Source organism: Temnothorax nylanderi, unplaced genomic scaffold (assembly GCF_030848795.1).
Source record: "Temnothorax nylanderi isolate EJ_2023f unplaced genomic scaffold, tnyl_v1.0 TNYL_tig0190_pilon, whole genome shotgun sequence".
In the NCBI taxonomy this organism is placed as follows: domain Eukaryota; kingdom Metazoa; phylum Arthropoda; class Insecta; order Hymenoptera; family Formicidae; genus Temnothorax; species Temnothorax nylanderi.
The window spans coordinates 329,089-343,673 of NW_027249252.1; the positions used below are offsets into that span (position 1 = coordinate 329,089).

Here is a 14,585-nt window from a genome sequence, read left to right on the forward strand (position 1 = left end):
TTTTTATTTCACATAAATATAATACATAAATAAGACTTGCTCCAATTTTTGTGTCCATAACACTTGAATACCATGAAATAATTTGACTAAAAGTTTTATATTTTTAAAGTCTCAGTATTTTATTGGTTATAATTTTTTCTCTTATATTTTTCACTATTTGTTTAAGTAATACATCCTCAAAATATTTAATTAATTATAACGTATTTGATATCAAACAGTTGTCCATAAATAAACCATATTTTTATTATACATATTATCATGATGTTCTCTCTCAATTACATTTCCCAACAATTTTATTTGTAATAGAGCTAGTGTTTGGTAAAAAAGATGATAATATTTTCATCAAATATGAAAACAATTTTTTACGAAAACTTCTATCATTTATGTTTGTCTTTTTTCATTAACAATAAGCTTACTCTATCTATAAAATATTTCCTATAAACTTTTTTATTTATACTTCTAAATGTAATTTATAACTTTGTATATATTGCATTTCAGGATTAAATACTGATTCTAATCTCTTTTAGTCCATCCACTTTAAAACAATGGATCTATAAACGTTACATTTATTTTGTACTTAATATCGTCACGTTCTTAATTTGATATACTTGTACATGTACATACATTTTATGTATATTTAACAAAATTTTTATAGGTTTAATATCTCAAATTAAAATAAAGTATAATTTATCATTCACCGATACGCGGAATTGTAACATAAACTACGTTGAACTGTAAAACACAAATATATCCAAGTTACAACAAATAATTAATATTTCAAGAAATAATTATAGCATGGAATAATTGCGACTATTTAATTTTGCATGTAACAAATAAAACAATAAATAAATTACTTGATGATTACTCCGGCATCGTTCGATGCCTCCCTGAGTCTGCTAAGGATAGTAGAAAATAATAAGGTCTCTTCTCTTGTTTTTTCGTTTCTCCTTAGGTATATTTTTGTAGCACTCACACAACTCACAGTACACTTACGGATTATTGATCGCGAGAATTAATCACTTATCATGTAGGTTAACAACTAGGCTAACACATTCGCGAGGAATAATCACATTTCGGTATTTGTGATCGCGGTCAATGATGCTACGACACGCTTATGTTGCCGACTGGCTGGTCGAGTGAGTCTCATCGTATGAACGTAAACAAGGTGATCACGTGTATACCTAATACACCGTGCGACGAGAAAACAAATATCGTACGCCATATACCAGACGATTCGTTGTCGTTATAAAATATTCAACTCACGTAAAATAGATGTACGCCGAATATTCTGTTTTTCGTGTCGTGTCTCATCGTCAATAAACGGTCCGGTGTATCACATTCTCAGTTTGGATCACTCTCGATTCGGTGTTTCAAATATTACTTCGCATTCTTTATCTTTATAATCTAAAAATAAATAGGCAAAATTAGCGAGACTTTCAAAGCACAATGCGATTTGATGTATATTCGAGTGTAAGCTCAGAAATGCATTTATCGTCCGTAAATATCGCGACGAGACAGTTTATAATTGCTATCTCCCTGTCGATACGATCTATTTTAAACGAATAAATCGCGCGAAGTATTTGATCTGATAACTAGCCGTTGCATCGGCATTAGGAGTTAATACCGCGGGATTCGGATTGATTAATTAAACTGACTACAAAATAGATTATATAGATGTATAAATTTTATAAAAAGCAAGCTGGTAATCGTTTAGAACAAAGGTACAATAGAAACAGGGAATAATACAGGCAACAGAAATAACTACATTTCAATTTACAGAAACTGTGTATCAACGCACCAATGGAATATGAAATAGGGAATAGGAACAGAATTTCCGACGCGTTGGATTTCTGTTCACTATTGCCTATATCGGACCAATCACAGTGATTCAGTTTTATTATAAGTTGAAATGTGATTATTTCTGTTGCCTGTGTTATTCCCTGTTCCTATTGCCTGTACTTTTGTACAGGTCTAACAATCGCGTTTCGAGACATAATAAGCGATAATACACGGAGTGGCTTACGTTACCTCCTATCTGCTCGAGATTCATCGTGCGTATGGTAGCAAGATGAGCTCGTGTATAGTGTGTATACAATAACGTACGAAGGAACGAAGGCCGCACTTGTATCAACTGCCGTCGTAACAAACCATTTTGTGTACTAATAAGGTAAGCGTTGATTCTGTTACATGTAAATAATAATCTGTTTCTTACATTACAAGTCAATTTCGAAAGAGCTATTATAGTACATCAAATTTTATTTAATTGAAGAACAAAATTTGCCTCCCTTTTTATCGAAGAGATATTTATTTAAATTAACATTTGATATTATTTTCTTTCAAATTTTAATTTTCACACCTCGAGAAGAATACAATTGCGTAATTTCAATAAAGCAATTCTTCGTGATTTTAGAATAAAAAAATGACAACTTATTGAAAAGATGATATATTAGAGAGAATTTAACGTGACTTTTTGATTTATTAAAAACATAAAATTTAATTCATTCTTCTAGATATAAACAAAAGATTAAGAAAGAATAATACAATACTAAAAACAATACTAAAATAATTTCCATTTTTCACGTAGAATAAAGACAAATATCATTTTTATAACACAAGATTTAATGATTTTTTTTAAATGGACTAATTAATCAAATACTGCAGACAACACTATTTGATCAACTTTGACCGTTTATAACACGAAAAATAGTAACAATCCCGATATTTTTGTATCAATATTTTCGATTCCAATTAATCTCCAGTATAAGTTATTATATAATCGTTGTGGAATATTTTGTAATGTACATGTAATCAGTAAATATCTATAAAATTTATATTATTTAAAACCGGTTAAAAAATAAGAATCTGTAAATTCTGCATCAATATTTGATCGCTAAAATTATTTGTTATCGTTGATCAGTTTTAATATGTAGCTGATGTCTTAATTGTAAATCACTTGGTGTTAATAAAATTAACGATCACAAAACGATGTTTATTGCACGATCTATTCAATGCGATCAATGATCAATGTTGGACATCTATCGAGGATCGTGAAAATTTTAAGCCTGCTTTACCGTCGACCGGTGATTTCTTCCGATCTGGTAAGATCAGTTCTTTATATTCTTCGATATACCTTCGAGGGACTTTCCGTTTGTTGTATATTATACCTGTTACTGCAATAGCTACACCTGCAGTACCTGCGGATTCGCAGGAAAGGAAAGCAGCGACTCACGTAATGAAAGCGCAAAGAGATTAGAAAAAGAACAAACAGCATTATCACATCATGGATTCTTTTTTTACATATAATCTATTATTTTACACATTATTTCAGTTATTTATTGTTTTAAAATGTAGGAACGCGCAAACTTTTAACAATTTTTATAAATATAAGCTATCCTATTTTAAGAAATAAAAAAGAAAGTATCTCAATTACTGTTCAGTGAGTAAGAATTCTGAAATCACGATGATGATATAACAGCACTAGTTCCGCGGTTTCGAGCAATTGGTTCCAAATCGAAGGAAAGTTGAATGGCCATGATGGTAAAAATGAACAAAACGATCTTTCTCGTTTGAGCCGCATCGGAACCGCATCGGCTTACAACTTACAAGTTCCATCCCTTCACCGCAAAACCGCAAAGTATGCGAAACCATTTCCAAAATGGTATTCGTAACTGTATTTCCTGTCACCGAATCTCAAATTCGGAGATAGGCGGAATTTCTTTTAAGAAGATACGAAATGCGGTTACAAATCGATTGCCGATCGAATCTTTTGATGGAATTAAATTCTTTGCGATTTAGTATTTATAGTATGTACTGTAAATTATTCTTCTAATCTTAACCATTCTGGAAATATGGCTTCTAATTAATTTTTAAATTGAAAATATTGAGTCTATTAAACTCGCGTGCGCGAGAAACTGCAAAAACGCGATGGAACGCGAAGAGACGGAAGAGCCGTAGCTCACGGGAATGTAGCATTGCGAACGCTTTTTGACCGTGTGATTCACGGACGATCTGGCAACAACGGGGCCCAAGCCCAAGGAGCAGCGATCTTGCGGGAGTACAAGTCTCTCTCCCGTGAGATAGAGATATCGTGAACACGAGCGGAAAAAGGAGCCGCATAGGTACCCGCCGCGGTGCGACTGAGCTGGAGAGACGACGGAAGGCGGGAAGAGAGAAAGAGAGAAAGAGCGACCGGCCTCTGAGATTGCCCGAGAGGCAGCATAGTCGAGCGCGAGGACCTGGTCCAGCGCTCATAAAACGAGTTCGTCTTGAAAGGTATAAAAGTTTATCCGAGGATTCTTTCGTCGCGACGATTTTCCCGAAATCACGAAGACCGGAGGCAGAAACGTTTCGAAACGACAGGCGGAAGAAGAGATAAGAGATGCAAGGTTCGACTATTGCCTCGTCCATGTGATCTGCTAGGAATTAGTTCCTCTCGTGCTCCTGACAAGCGTCTCACTGATCCGGTCGTGCGCAAAGGTAAGCGTCACCGCCGTCACCCGATCGATTCATCGATGCTTGCCCGCGGCGTCGGATTTTTCAGCGATTTTGACGAAGAAATTCTTGGATCCTATCAATAATATTGTTATTCGATTGTATAATAGTGTCGTAATATGACAGGTAATCATCGATTCGTAACCGGTGTTTGTGCCCACTTGTGTTTGTGATCAACTGATCACATGTCAATATAGGGTTACCATCAGGGGCGTGATATATATTTTTCGAACGTACGAACATAAAATAAAACGTTTTTGTGTTCAAACCTCTTTACCGCAGGTGTTATTCGCGTCAAATTACAGATAAGATTTCACATCAGTAATCATAGCGGTTGTTAAGTGAAGCGAAACGATATTCCGCGTGTAATTTTTTATAAAACCCCAATTTAGTTCATAAGAACTGATGCGTAAATAAATATTAGTGCTTGACAGTAATCGAACGTATTTTGCAACAATTTTTGAGAAATTGTACATAGGTACGTCGTTTTATTACGTATTGTACTTATATTTACACATACATATTTTTATCTTAAAAGAAATAACTATTTTTGAATACATAGAAAACTGGAAATTGATATCGGTCTGACAGGTTCTTCCGAAGAAATAAGTAATTTGCTCTTAAATTGTTGTTGTAAGTTATTTTAATTAAGCAAGCTATGCTTGCGTATTAAAATCTATGTATAATAGATATAGATTTGTGTTATTGAAATTTATTAGATATAAAAAAAGTATAGTATTAAATAATTCATCATGAATTTTTCTTCATTTTAATTATCTTTATCGTGCAAATCATATCAGTAAATTATAATTTATACATGCAAATATAAATAGAAGATTTAAATCACTACAATCCATAAAATTTATGATTATAAATGAAAGAATGTTATCTTGAGTAAAGATTCATTATTACATCTGATCATCTGATGTACCGTTACTGCAGTTAATTCTTATCAATGCTTTGTGTGAAATCGATGAGAAACATATACATATTAAACATAAGAGCGTCTATTGCGAAAAGCAGTAATGATCAATTTCACACGCATAAGTATCACCACAAGCTCCTATCTGCGACGATCTAAACGCTAATTAGTTCTTTATAGCATCATCAGAGACGGATGTTAGAGCATCCCTGGCAACGACATTTTAATCGAATCACATTGCCTGGAATACGATACGGACGCACGCGGTGGGGAGACGCGCTGGGAGGGTAATGATCGCCGCTGATTGCGAGCTCTCATGTCGCGGTACAATCGACGGCCGATGCATTCGAAAACTACAAAACCCGAACTAATTAAAAGGGAATCAGGAGGCCCGGTCGCCATTGGCGTCGCCACACCGCAGTAACGCAAAATACCTCCTGGCTGCGAGTCGCGATCGACGGGATGAACCGTGCAACGAACGCGCGCGCGCGCTCGTGCAAATCAAATATTAATGGCGCAATTAGCACCGATTGTACCTTAATCGGTTTTGTCGCTTTTTCTCCAACGTCCGCGAATTTTCCGCGTCCGTGACGCGGCGCAACCGACTCGGGTAAAAAAAAACTCCCGCCCGGACGCGTCGCCATCCGTTGCGCGCAAACTGTCAACTTCTTGCTGCCCTCGCAGTCCTATTAATTTCGGATTATCGCAAATTGCTGGCGTTGTCTTCCATTACAAGATTTTCCCGACAACGGGGGATGCAATAAGAAATAAATGATAAATGGGTGCTCCCTTTAACAAATACGTCCCTCGTTTACGTTTTTACGACTGGATCGGTTCAGAAAAAGCATAAATGATTAATTATAAATACATTTATTTTCCCGTCACGTTGCGAAATATTCCTTAGATAGCATAATTGAATCTTTGTTCTAAGAGCACATAAATTTCAATTTTTAAATTATAATTATTCTCCATGCTTTTAATATAGGAATTAAGTTGGATCTGTACATATCAATATTTATGGCAAGGGTGACAAGTTTGCACTATGTAGGATTTGTTTTGTTAATTATTCAAGCCGATTACTTAATTCACTTTTGATTAACGATCGTCTGTGTACAGGGACAAGCGCGAGAACAATGGGAACCAGAGCTGTTGCCGTTGCGGCGGCGGCAGGTGCTGCCGGGATGTCTGGTGAGGCGGGATTGGCTGGTGTACCAAGACTGCTGGAGGATCTGGCGCGACTCTCGGAGGATAAAGACTCGGCTGATATTGTGTTCCTCCTAGGGAGGGACGAGACCCCTGTTTATGCCCACAGAATAATACTTCAAGCCAGGTTAGCCTTAACGAGCAATTATTTATTAATTTTACCCTTAAACATTAATTTTATCCTTAATTTGAAGAAAATATGATCTCGCGCGATATTCCTACGGTGTTGCGTAATTAACGAATGGAATTTTTAATACCGCGGAGAAACTCGAATAAGTTATATAAATTTAGCAGACTTGTTGGAAAATAAATCTTGATTAGTGTAAGTGGAACCTTCTAAGAAATGGAGATAAAATTATTCAATCACAATATCAAACACAGTTATTTCCGATACCGTCAGCAATTCGAACTACGATGTCATTGGTTATTTCGGTGAAAATATGGGTGTGATACCCCGTGGGTATTGGATTAATTGTTAATAGTAATTTTTATTGTAACATCCTCCCGTTATTATATCGAACGAATTGCTACGAGCGAGATTTCCTCGGAGAGTTTAAATATCATAAAAGTACGTGATTAATTGTCATGGGAGAATCGCGATTTTTAAGTACGAATTTCAGATGTGAAGAAAATATTTCCACTGCAAATATGCATTACGAAATATTCAACTTGAATATACGTATTATACGGAATTAAATTTAGTATGAAATTAAATAATTTGTCTGAAGAAACACGATCTTCAGAGCGAGTAAGAAGACTCGTTAGTTAACAATTACTAAATAGGAATATTAATGTAAGATATTAAAGTCACTTTATTTTCATTGAAAAACACGGCAAACGTATTTTTCTTTCACGCGAAATAAAACGAACAGAGCTTGTCATTCGTAACTCGCAAGGAATATTATAAGAGAAGCGAAAAAAAAAAGAAACGACTGTTGAAAGAAACAGCGACTTATTGAACCTCCGCGAATGGCGCGAGGCGCCGGAATTCGTGCTAGCGATGAATTTTAATTAAGCCTGTTACGGTTTATGAAGATAGTTACGGCGAAACGAGATCGATCGGCTGCTGTAATTAGTTAGGTAGCGAGAAGGAGCACTCTTTTTCTCTAACCCTACGGCACTTTCATCCCTCAGCGAACTCTCTCTCTCTCTCTCTCTCTCGTCCGGATTCGTAAGGACAATTCGGTTGATATTTAGAGAGAAGACGAACTTGTCCAAAGGGTTGGCACACTGTGAGACAAGGCGGCGCTAATTGTAAAGTCAATTATGACATTTCCACGAATCCCTTTAATATCAGGCGCGGAAAGTAACGGCGGGACCTTTGTCATCTCCACCGTCATCTCCACCCTTTAGCATTATTCTCTTCCCCTCCCTCTTTCCCCCCCCCCCCCCCCCTCTCTCTCTCTCTCTCTCTCTCTCTCTCTCTCTCGATTCGGCTGCCCGCCAACATGAACCTGGGAAAATTAAGTTACGCGTGCTAGTGACAGATGTCCGCGGTCGAAACGAATGGACAATGCGTGCTACTGCGCGCTCAAACTCTTTACGACGCTCTTCCGCATTGAAAATCGTGATAAAGAGACGCGTACTTGAGAATTCGTCCGTTCGCGACGAGTAGCGGCTCTGAAAAGGTGGAAATAAAATTTTCTAAGAGCACGCGTATTACCCTTCCCCGTTCCCAGGTAGGAATTCGAAAAGGGGCCAGCTTTGGTCCAAGCCTGGGCACCCAGGCTGCCAATCTTGGGCGCCGTTTCTTAGCCTCGACTGGCCCAGTTTTGGTTGTATGACGGGATGATAACACTGGCCCGACACTGGCTACAAGCTTCGGCCAAACCTAGCCACCAGTCTTGGGCCATACAACGGCGTTTACGTGCCCCATGATTGGCTCATAATCACACCCAAAAAAAATATTCTGTCGTTTAGTGGCTCCCGCTTGATTTTAGAGGATTTTCCTCTGAAATACAGTCTCAAGAAGATATTTTCAAATCTAGAGGAATATCCTCTAACCATGAGGATTGCAGTCCTCTTAATGCTAAAGGAAAAACGAATATTCATCCGACAAAAAAAATTATTTATTTCGAAATTTTATTACTATTTTTAACTAAATTTGTTTCTTAAGATGCAGTCTATGATTATAAATATTTCTCGTATTTGAAAAAAACACTTACCTTGGTGGGATTCGAACTCGGGACCTCTGGATCGTGAGCCAACTGCCTTGCGTGGTAGACTACTTCTTAATTTAATGTAAGTGTTATATATAGTCTACATATGTCATACCAGCGCAAATATATAATTTCTCAAAAATCATCTTAAGAAACAAATTCAGCTACAGTTAGTTTTTATATTAATCTTTGAATTAATCAATCAATTTTTTACCCTTCCCCGTTCTTCCCGGTAAGTCTCGGGTAATCTTTACTTCGACGGAGTTTCGGAGGATGAGCGATTTATAAATAGAGTTTAAGAGCTGGATGACAGTCGCAAATATGGGCAGAATAAAGAATGCTTAAAATCCTATACAGGTATTCCTCGCTTTTCGAAAGTTTGCTTTAAGCCGCTTCGCTTTTAAGAAAGACCTAATACATTAATACCTGTTTTCGTTCTTGAAAGAAATCCGAGGAGGATTTTCGCTTTTACGAAAATCCCATATAAATTAATGGTAATTGCTTCTTCGCTTTACGCCATTTCAGCTTACGAAAGGTTTCATAGGAACGTTCTACTTTCGGATAGCGGGGCAAATCCGTGTCAACATTTAAGCGCGAATTCTTACGATATATTACGATATATTGCAAAACGAATAACTATTTTCAATCTGTTTGAAGAGGTTTATAAAAATGTTATAGCACTATAATTGCATTTAGGCAATTACATTACAATAATTTTAATTTCAATAATTGTGACTGAGTACTAAAGTGAAGCTATTTACAAGCTTTACAATTGTTTACGACTGTATGTAAAAATGTTAGATAAATTGCAAAACTTCATAATCCATTTAGATATATGAGTGGTTAGTTCGCCAGATGACAAAATAATTTTTTATAATTTTAGCACAAGGACAATTTCCTACGTGATATTTTCTGATGTAAAACCATGATTTACAAAACTTACTTGGATAAACATCGTTTCACCCTTCCCTGATTTCGTACGCATCGTCAACACTCTCGTGTTTCGCGTCAAGAGCTCGAAACTTTTTCCACGTCCGTCGAAAACGCTCAGCTTAACCGAGACCGGAACGCTCGGCTATATTTTCGCGCTTTTCATCCACTTTATCTCCGGTTTTTTCACGCGACCTAGACGTTTCATATATTTTGCGTGCTTCTCTAGTTCACGCTAGACTTCAAAGACTGTTTCGCCTACGTGTCTTTTGACACAGTTCTTTTTGATTCGATGGAAAGCGCTGATGTATTTTACCCTATCGCTCGGCGCTTTAGAATCCTGTTAAATTCTTCAATAATATGTATATATCATAACATATCATACTCACTGTGTAATGTATTAGTATTATACACATATTAATATCATGTTTGTGTTAGCGAAAGAAAAATTATTCATCAAATGCAGGTTGCATATCATATGACAATCATTTCATGTTACAAAGAACATCTATATAACTTGCTATTATAGAATAATATAATGAATATTTTCCTATCTAGAAATGCATCTATAAATCAATAGTAATTGGAGAGCTACTCTTAAGATGCATTTCTAGATAGGAAAATATTCATTATATTATTCTATAATAGCAAGTTATATAGATGTTCTTTGTAACATGAACTGATTGTCATATGATATGCAACCTGCATTTGATGAATAATTTTTCTTTCGCTAACACAAACATGATATTAATACTGTGTATAATACTAATACATTACAGTGAGTATGATATGTTATGATATATACATATTAATTCGTACGCATATATCAGTTAGATCGTAATTGTATTTCTTAATAATCAGGTTTATCGTTTATCTTTTATCGCGAAAGAATATTAAACTGGACGATATAAATTTATACGCGTAAAATAAAAAGTTGAAAAGATAAATCTGAAATCAATGTTAGCCAGATAATCTTACAAAGCTCTCTTTGTGAAAAAAAATTATGGCATAGGGAGGTAACTTCCATAAAGAAAATGCTTGTGACGAGTGCTCGCAGGATAACAGGCAAGGAGAGTAATACAAGGACTATTAATGGATTTAACTTTCAAGCGTCGTTATTGAAAGCATAAATTATCATTGGTTTCTTTTTCTTTCTATAGAAGACTGTCTGGCAAAACTAATTAACGCTGTTAAGACTACGCGGAATAAAAACAAAGCCTGTCTGAGTCGATTGAAAAACGAATCAATTTACGCTCGTCTGTCGACTGGAACCTGTAACTTCACTTCTCATTCTTTCTCGTTACTAGAAAACCCTCTACCTCTTAAATCCAATTTCAATTCGACATATCGAGTAGGATACTATTAAGTCGGACTGTGTTTTTCTAAGCACGACGTTTATTCGAGTTTTATTTAATTATACGTCGCGTCGGTCCTCGTTTCAATTTATCTTGCAATATTATGCTTCTCGATTAGGATAACAAATGTGAAACAAATTTGACTCGTGTATCGTGTCAGAATTTTACACAAATGCGATAACAATATTTGAAATTGAGTCTGCTTTGTGTGACTCATAATTTCGCATAATTTATTATTGATAAAATGATAATAAAATAGAAGCTTAATATTTACCAGCATAAAATTCAAATAGCCTATTCATATTTAGAGGAAAACTATCTTTGGTTTTAAATAACAATAAAAACATCGGCAAAGCCGTCATCTTACAGAAACGCATCCTTCAGATAGATTTTATTTAATTTAAGATGAGCAGAATATGCTGCCAAAGTTTGGCGACCAATTTCAGTCACATCCCACGCATATTTTCGCGTTTATTACACCAATAGCGCGTAATTTCTCGTACCATTCGAAGGGTCTAGATCGAACAATTAATGGACGACATGGGGTTTCTCTTGATCTACGCATTCTCCACTATCTTGTTCCCATCCTAACGCAGAGGGACACGAGGCGTGAGGGTGCTTCTGAAGTTGCCATTAATTTCTAAGGATAGGGGAAGAGCACACTTCTACCGCGCCGTACCACGGTTTTGTATGTCTCGACAGTTTCATGACGAAGTCAATTAAGCCCTTTTGTTACGTGAAACGTCGCGTGAAAAGTAACATGTAGAGCAATGGCGGAAAGACGCGTTTGTTTTAAGAAAACATACATAGAGTTGATTATATTCGAAACGTTGACACGTCATTTCGACAGACATTGTCAAAAATTATTTTGCAGATGCAAGAACTTCACGGCCGCCAAGAGAATCGGCACAGCCGGTAATCCGACACCGGTGCGAATGCCACACGCGCATCCGGAAACATTCCGCCAGTTTATTCGTTACATCTACACCGGTATGGTAAGTATTAGTTGTGGTATTTAATAGTTTTACATTCAGTCAGCAAAATTAGACATCTAAAAGATGCAAAATTATCCATACAGAGTGCCTGTGCACTCATTGTCAGTGCCAAAACAGAATAAAGAACATTAAACAACATTTACGTCAATTTATGTTTTCTTCCGAAAGCACCTTCAATACCCTATAACGCCGAAACCCTTCGGATTTGGACATATGTTTATTAGACATTTTCGGCTTGTTTTCATGTGCCACTTGCACCAGTTTTGCTACTGAGTGCACAGACACCCTGTATATTAAATATAGATAATTTTGTAACACTGTCTTGTTAACGCTCCCTTACAGACTTTTATCTTTATACAAAAATCAATAAAATTTCATGATTTTTAACATATTTTGTAAAACAATTAATCCTTTCTCTTTTTCGGATAGAATCTTTCAAAATTCGATATTACGTTTTAATTATTGTGCATATTATTGTGTGCACATAGAATATATATATTTCCAAATCTTACATATTTTAATTAAATAATAAGATCTCGTGAAAAAGTTTTATAAGTCTATTATACTGTACACTAAAATAAAATAATGGTGACCATAAATTTTCTTTTAACTGATTGCAGATAATACTACAAGATAGTGGAATTTTCGAAATGCTGGGTCTGGCGCAAGAACTTGGTATAGAAGAACTTTGGAGAAGTTGTGAGGAACACGTGTCTGTTACTTTAAGTCCCGGAAACGCGTGTGCACTTTTAACTGCCGCTTTGGAGGCCCAAGAACGAGTACCAGGTATATTTAAAGATCTGTATATTTATGCTTTGCATGCGATAGAAACATTTATGTGCCGCATGTTATGCATTTTCGACTTTTTAATTCTATTATCATAATTCACGCATATGTAAAATGTATGGTATAATTTTACTCACGGCAACGAACGAAGAATACCTTCTTGCTACCCGCTATGTTCTGCTGTCTATTTCTGGCAGCGTAGTACAGATCCACAGCATTCATTCTAATCATATGAAATACGAAATATGAATTAAAAATGCATAAAACATTATATTAATTAAAATAATTATAAAATATTATTTAATAAAAGGAAATTTTTTTTTCTGTACACTGCATATTATTTATGTTTATTAAATCAAATATAGAATTATCAACATATATAGTAGAGATTAAAAAATATTATTTAAAACATATATTTCATAAAAATACATATGCTTCATTGTAAAATCAAAACAAATCAAAATAATGAAAGTGCAAAAAACAAAGATAATAAAAAGTTACATTATTATGATTTTTATTAAGTACTTTTATAAACGCTATTATATATAAATTAATATTTTATTTAAATAAAATGATAGACAAAATAAAATCTCGATTATATCTGCTTCTAGCAATTATTAAATGTTTTATTAATAAAGAACAATTTTTGTAGAAGTATCTCTTGAAATATTTCTTACAAGTAGTATATATCTAACAATGAAATAGAGCACCATTTACAATATTGATTAAAATGTCATCCATTCTTAATGATTTAATATTAAAATGAGAACACTTTAGAAAAAACATTGCAATTTATTAAAAATTTCTCATTAAAAATTTACTAAATTAAAATTATATTATTATATTATATATTAAAATCAATTATGGCTCGTTCGCTCATCGTCATTATTTAGATACTAGAAAACGTGTAATTCACGAAATTAATTGTAGAACGAGAAATTGCACATACCTAGCTATTATGTGGAGTCATTGCACTCTCGTTGTACTTTGATAAAAGTTTAATATATACGAAAATAATTCCGGGCACAAGAAGTGGATTACTGATTCCGAATAACGATTGCACACAATGTTTAACGTAGCAAATTTCTTATTAGGCATAATAAACCTAAGGCGTCTAAAGCGCGAGCGATATTTATTCCCGATAACTCAACTTAGAAATTTGACAAATTTGTACATGATAACAAACAATTTTTAAATCATAGCAATTATACACGCAGAGAATTTTTTGTTATATTTTACCCTTAAATTCACTACAAACTTGGGACAACTTGGCAACCAAGGAATTTTTAAAATATACAAAAGACATTTTACAAACAACGTGATAAAAATTACCAAGCAGATTGGTAAATTTTGAAAAATTATTTAAATTTCCTAGATATATTTTAGTAAAATTAATCAAACATATTTTATATTTTAATGTAATAGATATTAATATCTTTATTATGGTAGATATTAATCAGAATAGCTCGCATAAAATTCTTGGTGGTACATGTTATCCCACAACTACCATGATTTCAGGGTAAATTTTAAGAGAAAATTCTCTCCGTGTAGTATTAATTAATCTCGAGAAATGACTGCAATTACTACCGTTTCAATACGCACCAAACAATTTATTACATATAATATAAAATTTATTAAATATATAAAAAGATAAAAAGACAGGATTTTAATAGATCTATATGCACACCATTATGTAAGAAATACGATATTATTGCAGACCTACAAGTACATACAATTAACTTAT

At 34.7% G+C, this 14,585-nt stretch overlaps 1 protein-coding gene across 1 annotated transcript; it reads left to right on the forward strand.

Annotated features, from left to right (window-relative positions):
• Window positions 1-4,292: 4,292 nt before the first annotated feature.
• LOC139778641 (BTB/POZ domain-containing protein 9-like) lies at window positions 4,293-12,841 on the forward strand (the record flags this gene model as incomplete). Its single annotated transcript, XM_071716703.1, has 4 exons — window positions 4,293-4,476; window positions 6,530-6,743; window positions 11,935-12,055; window positions 12,676-12,841. Coding segments are annotated over exons 2-4 (484 nt in total), but the record flags the coding sequence as incomplete, so codon positions are not given.
• Window positions 12,842-14,585: the final 1,744 nt, after the last annotated feature.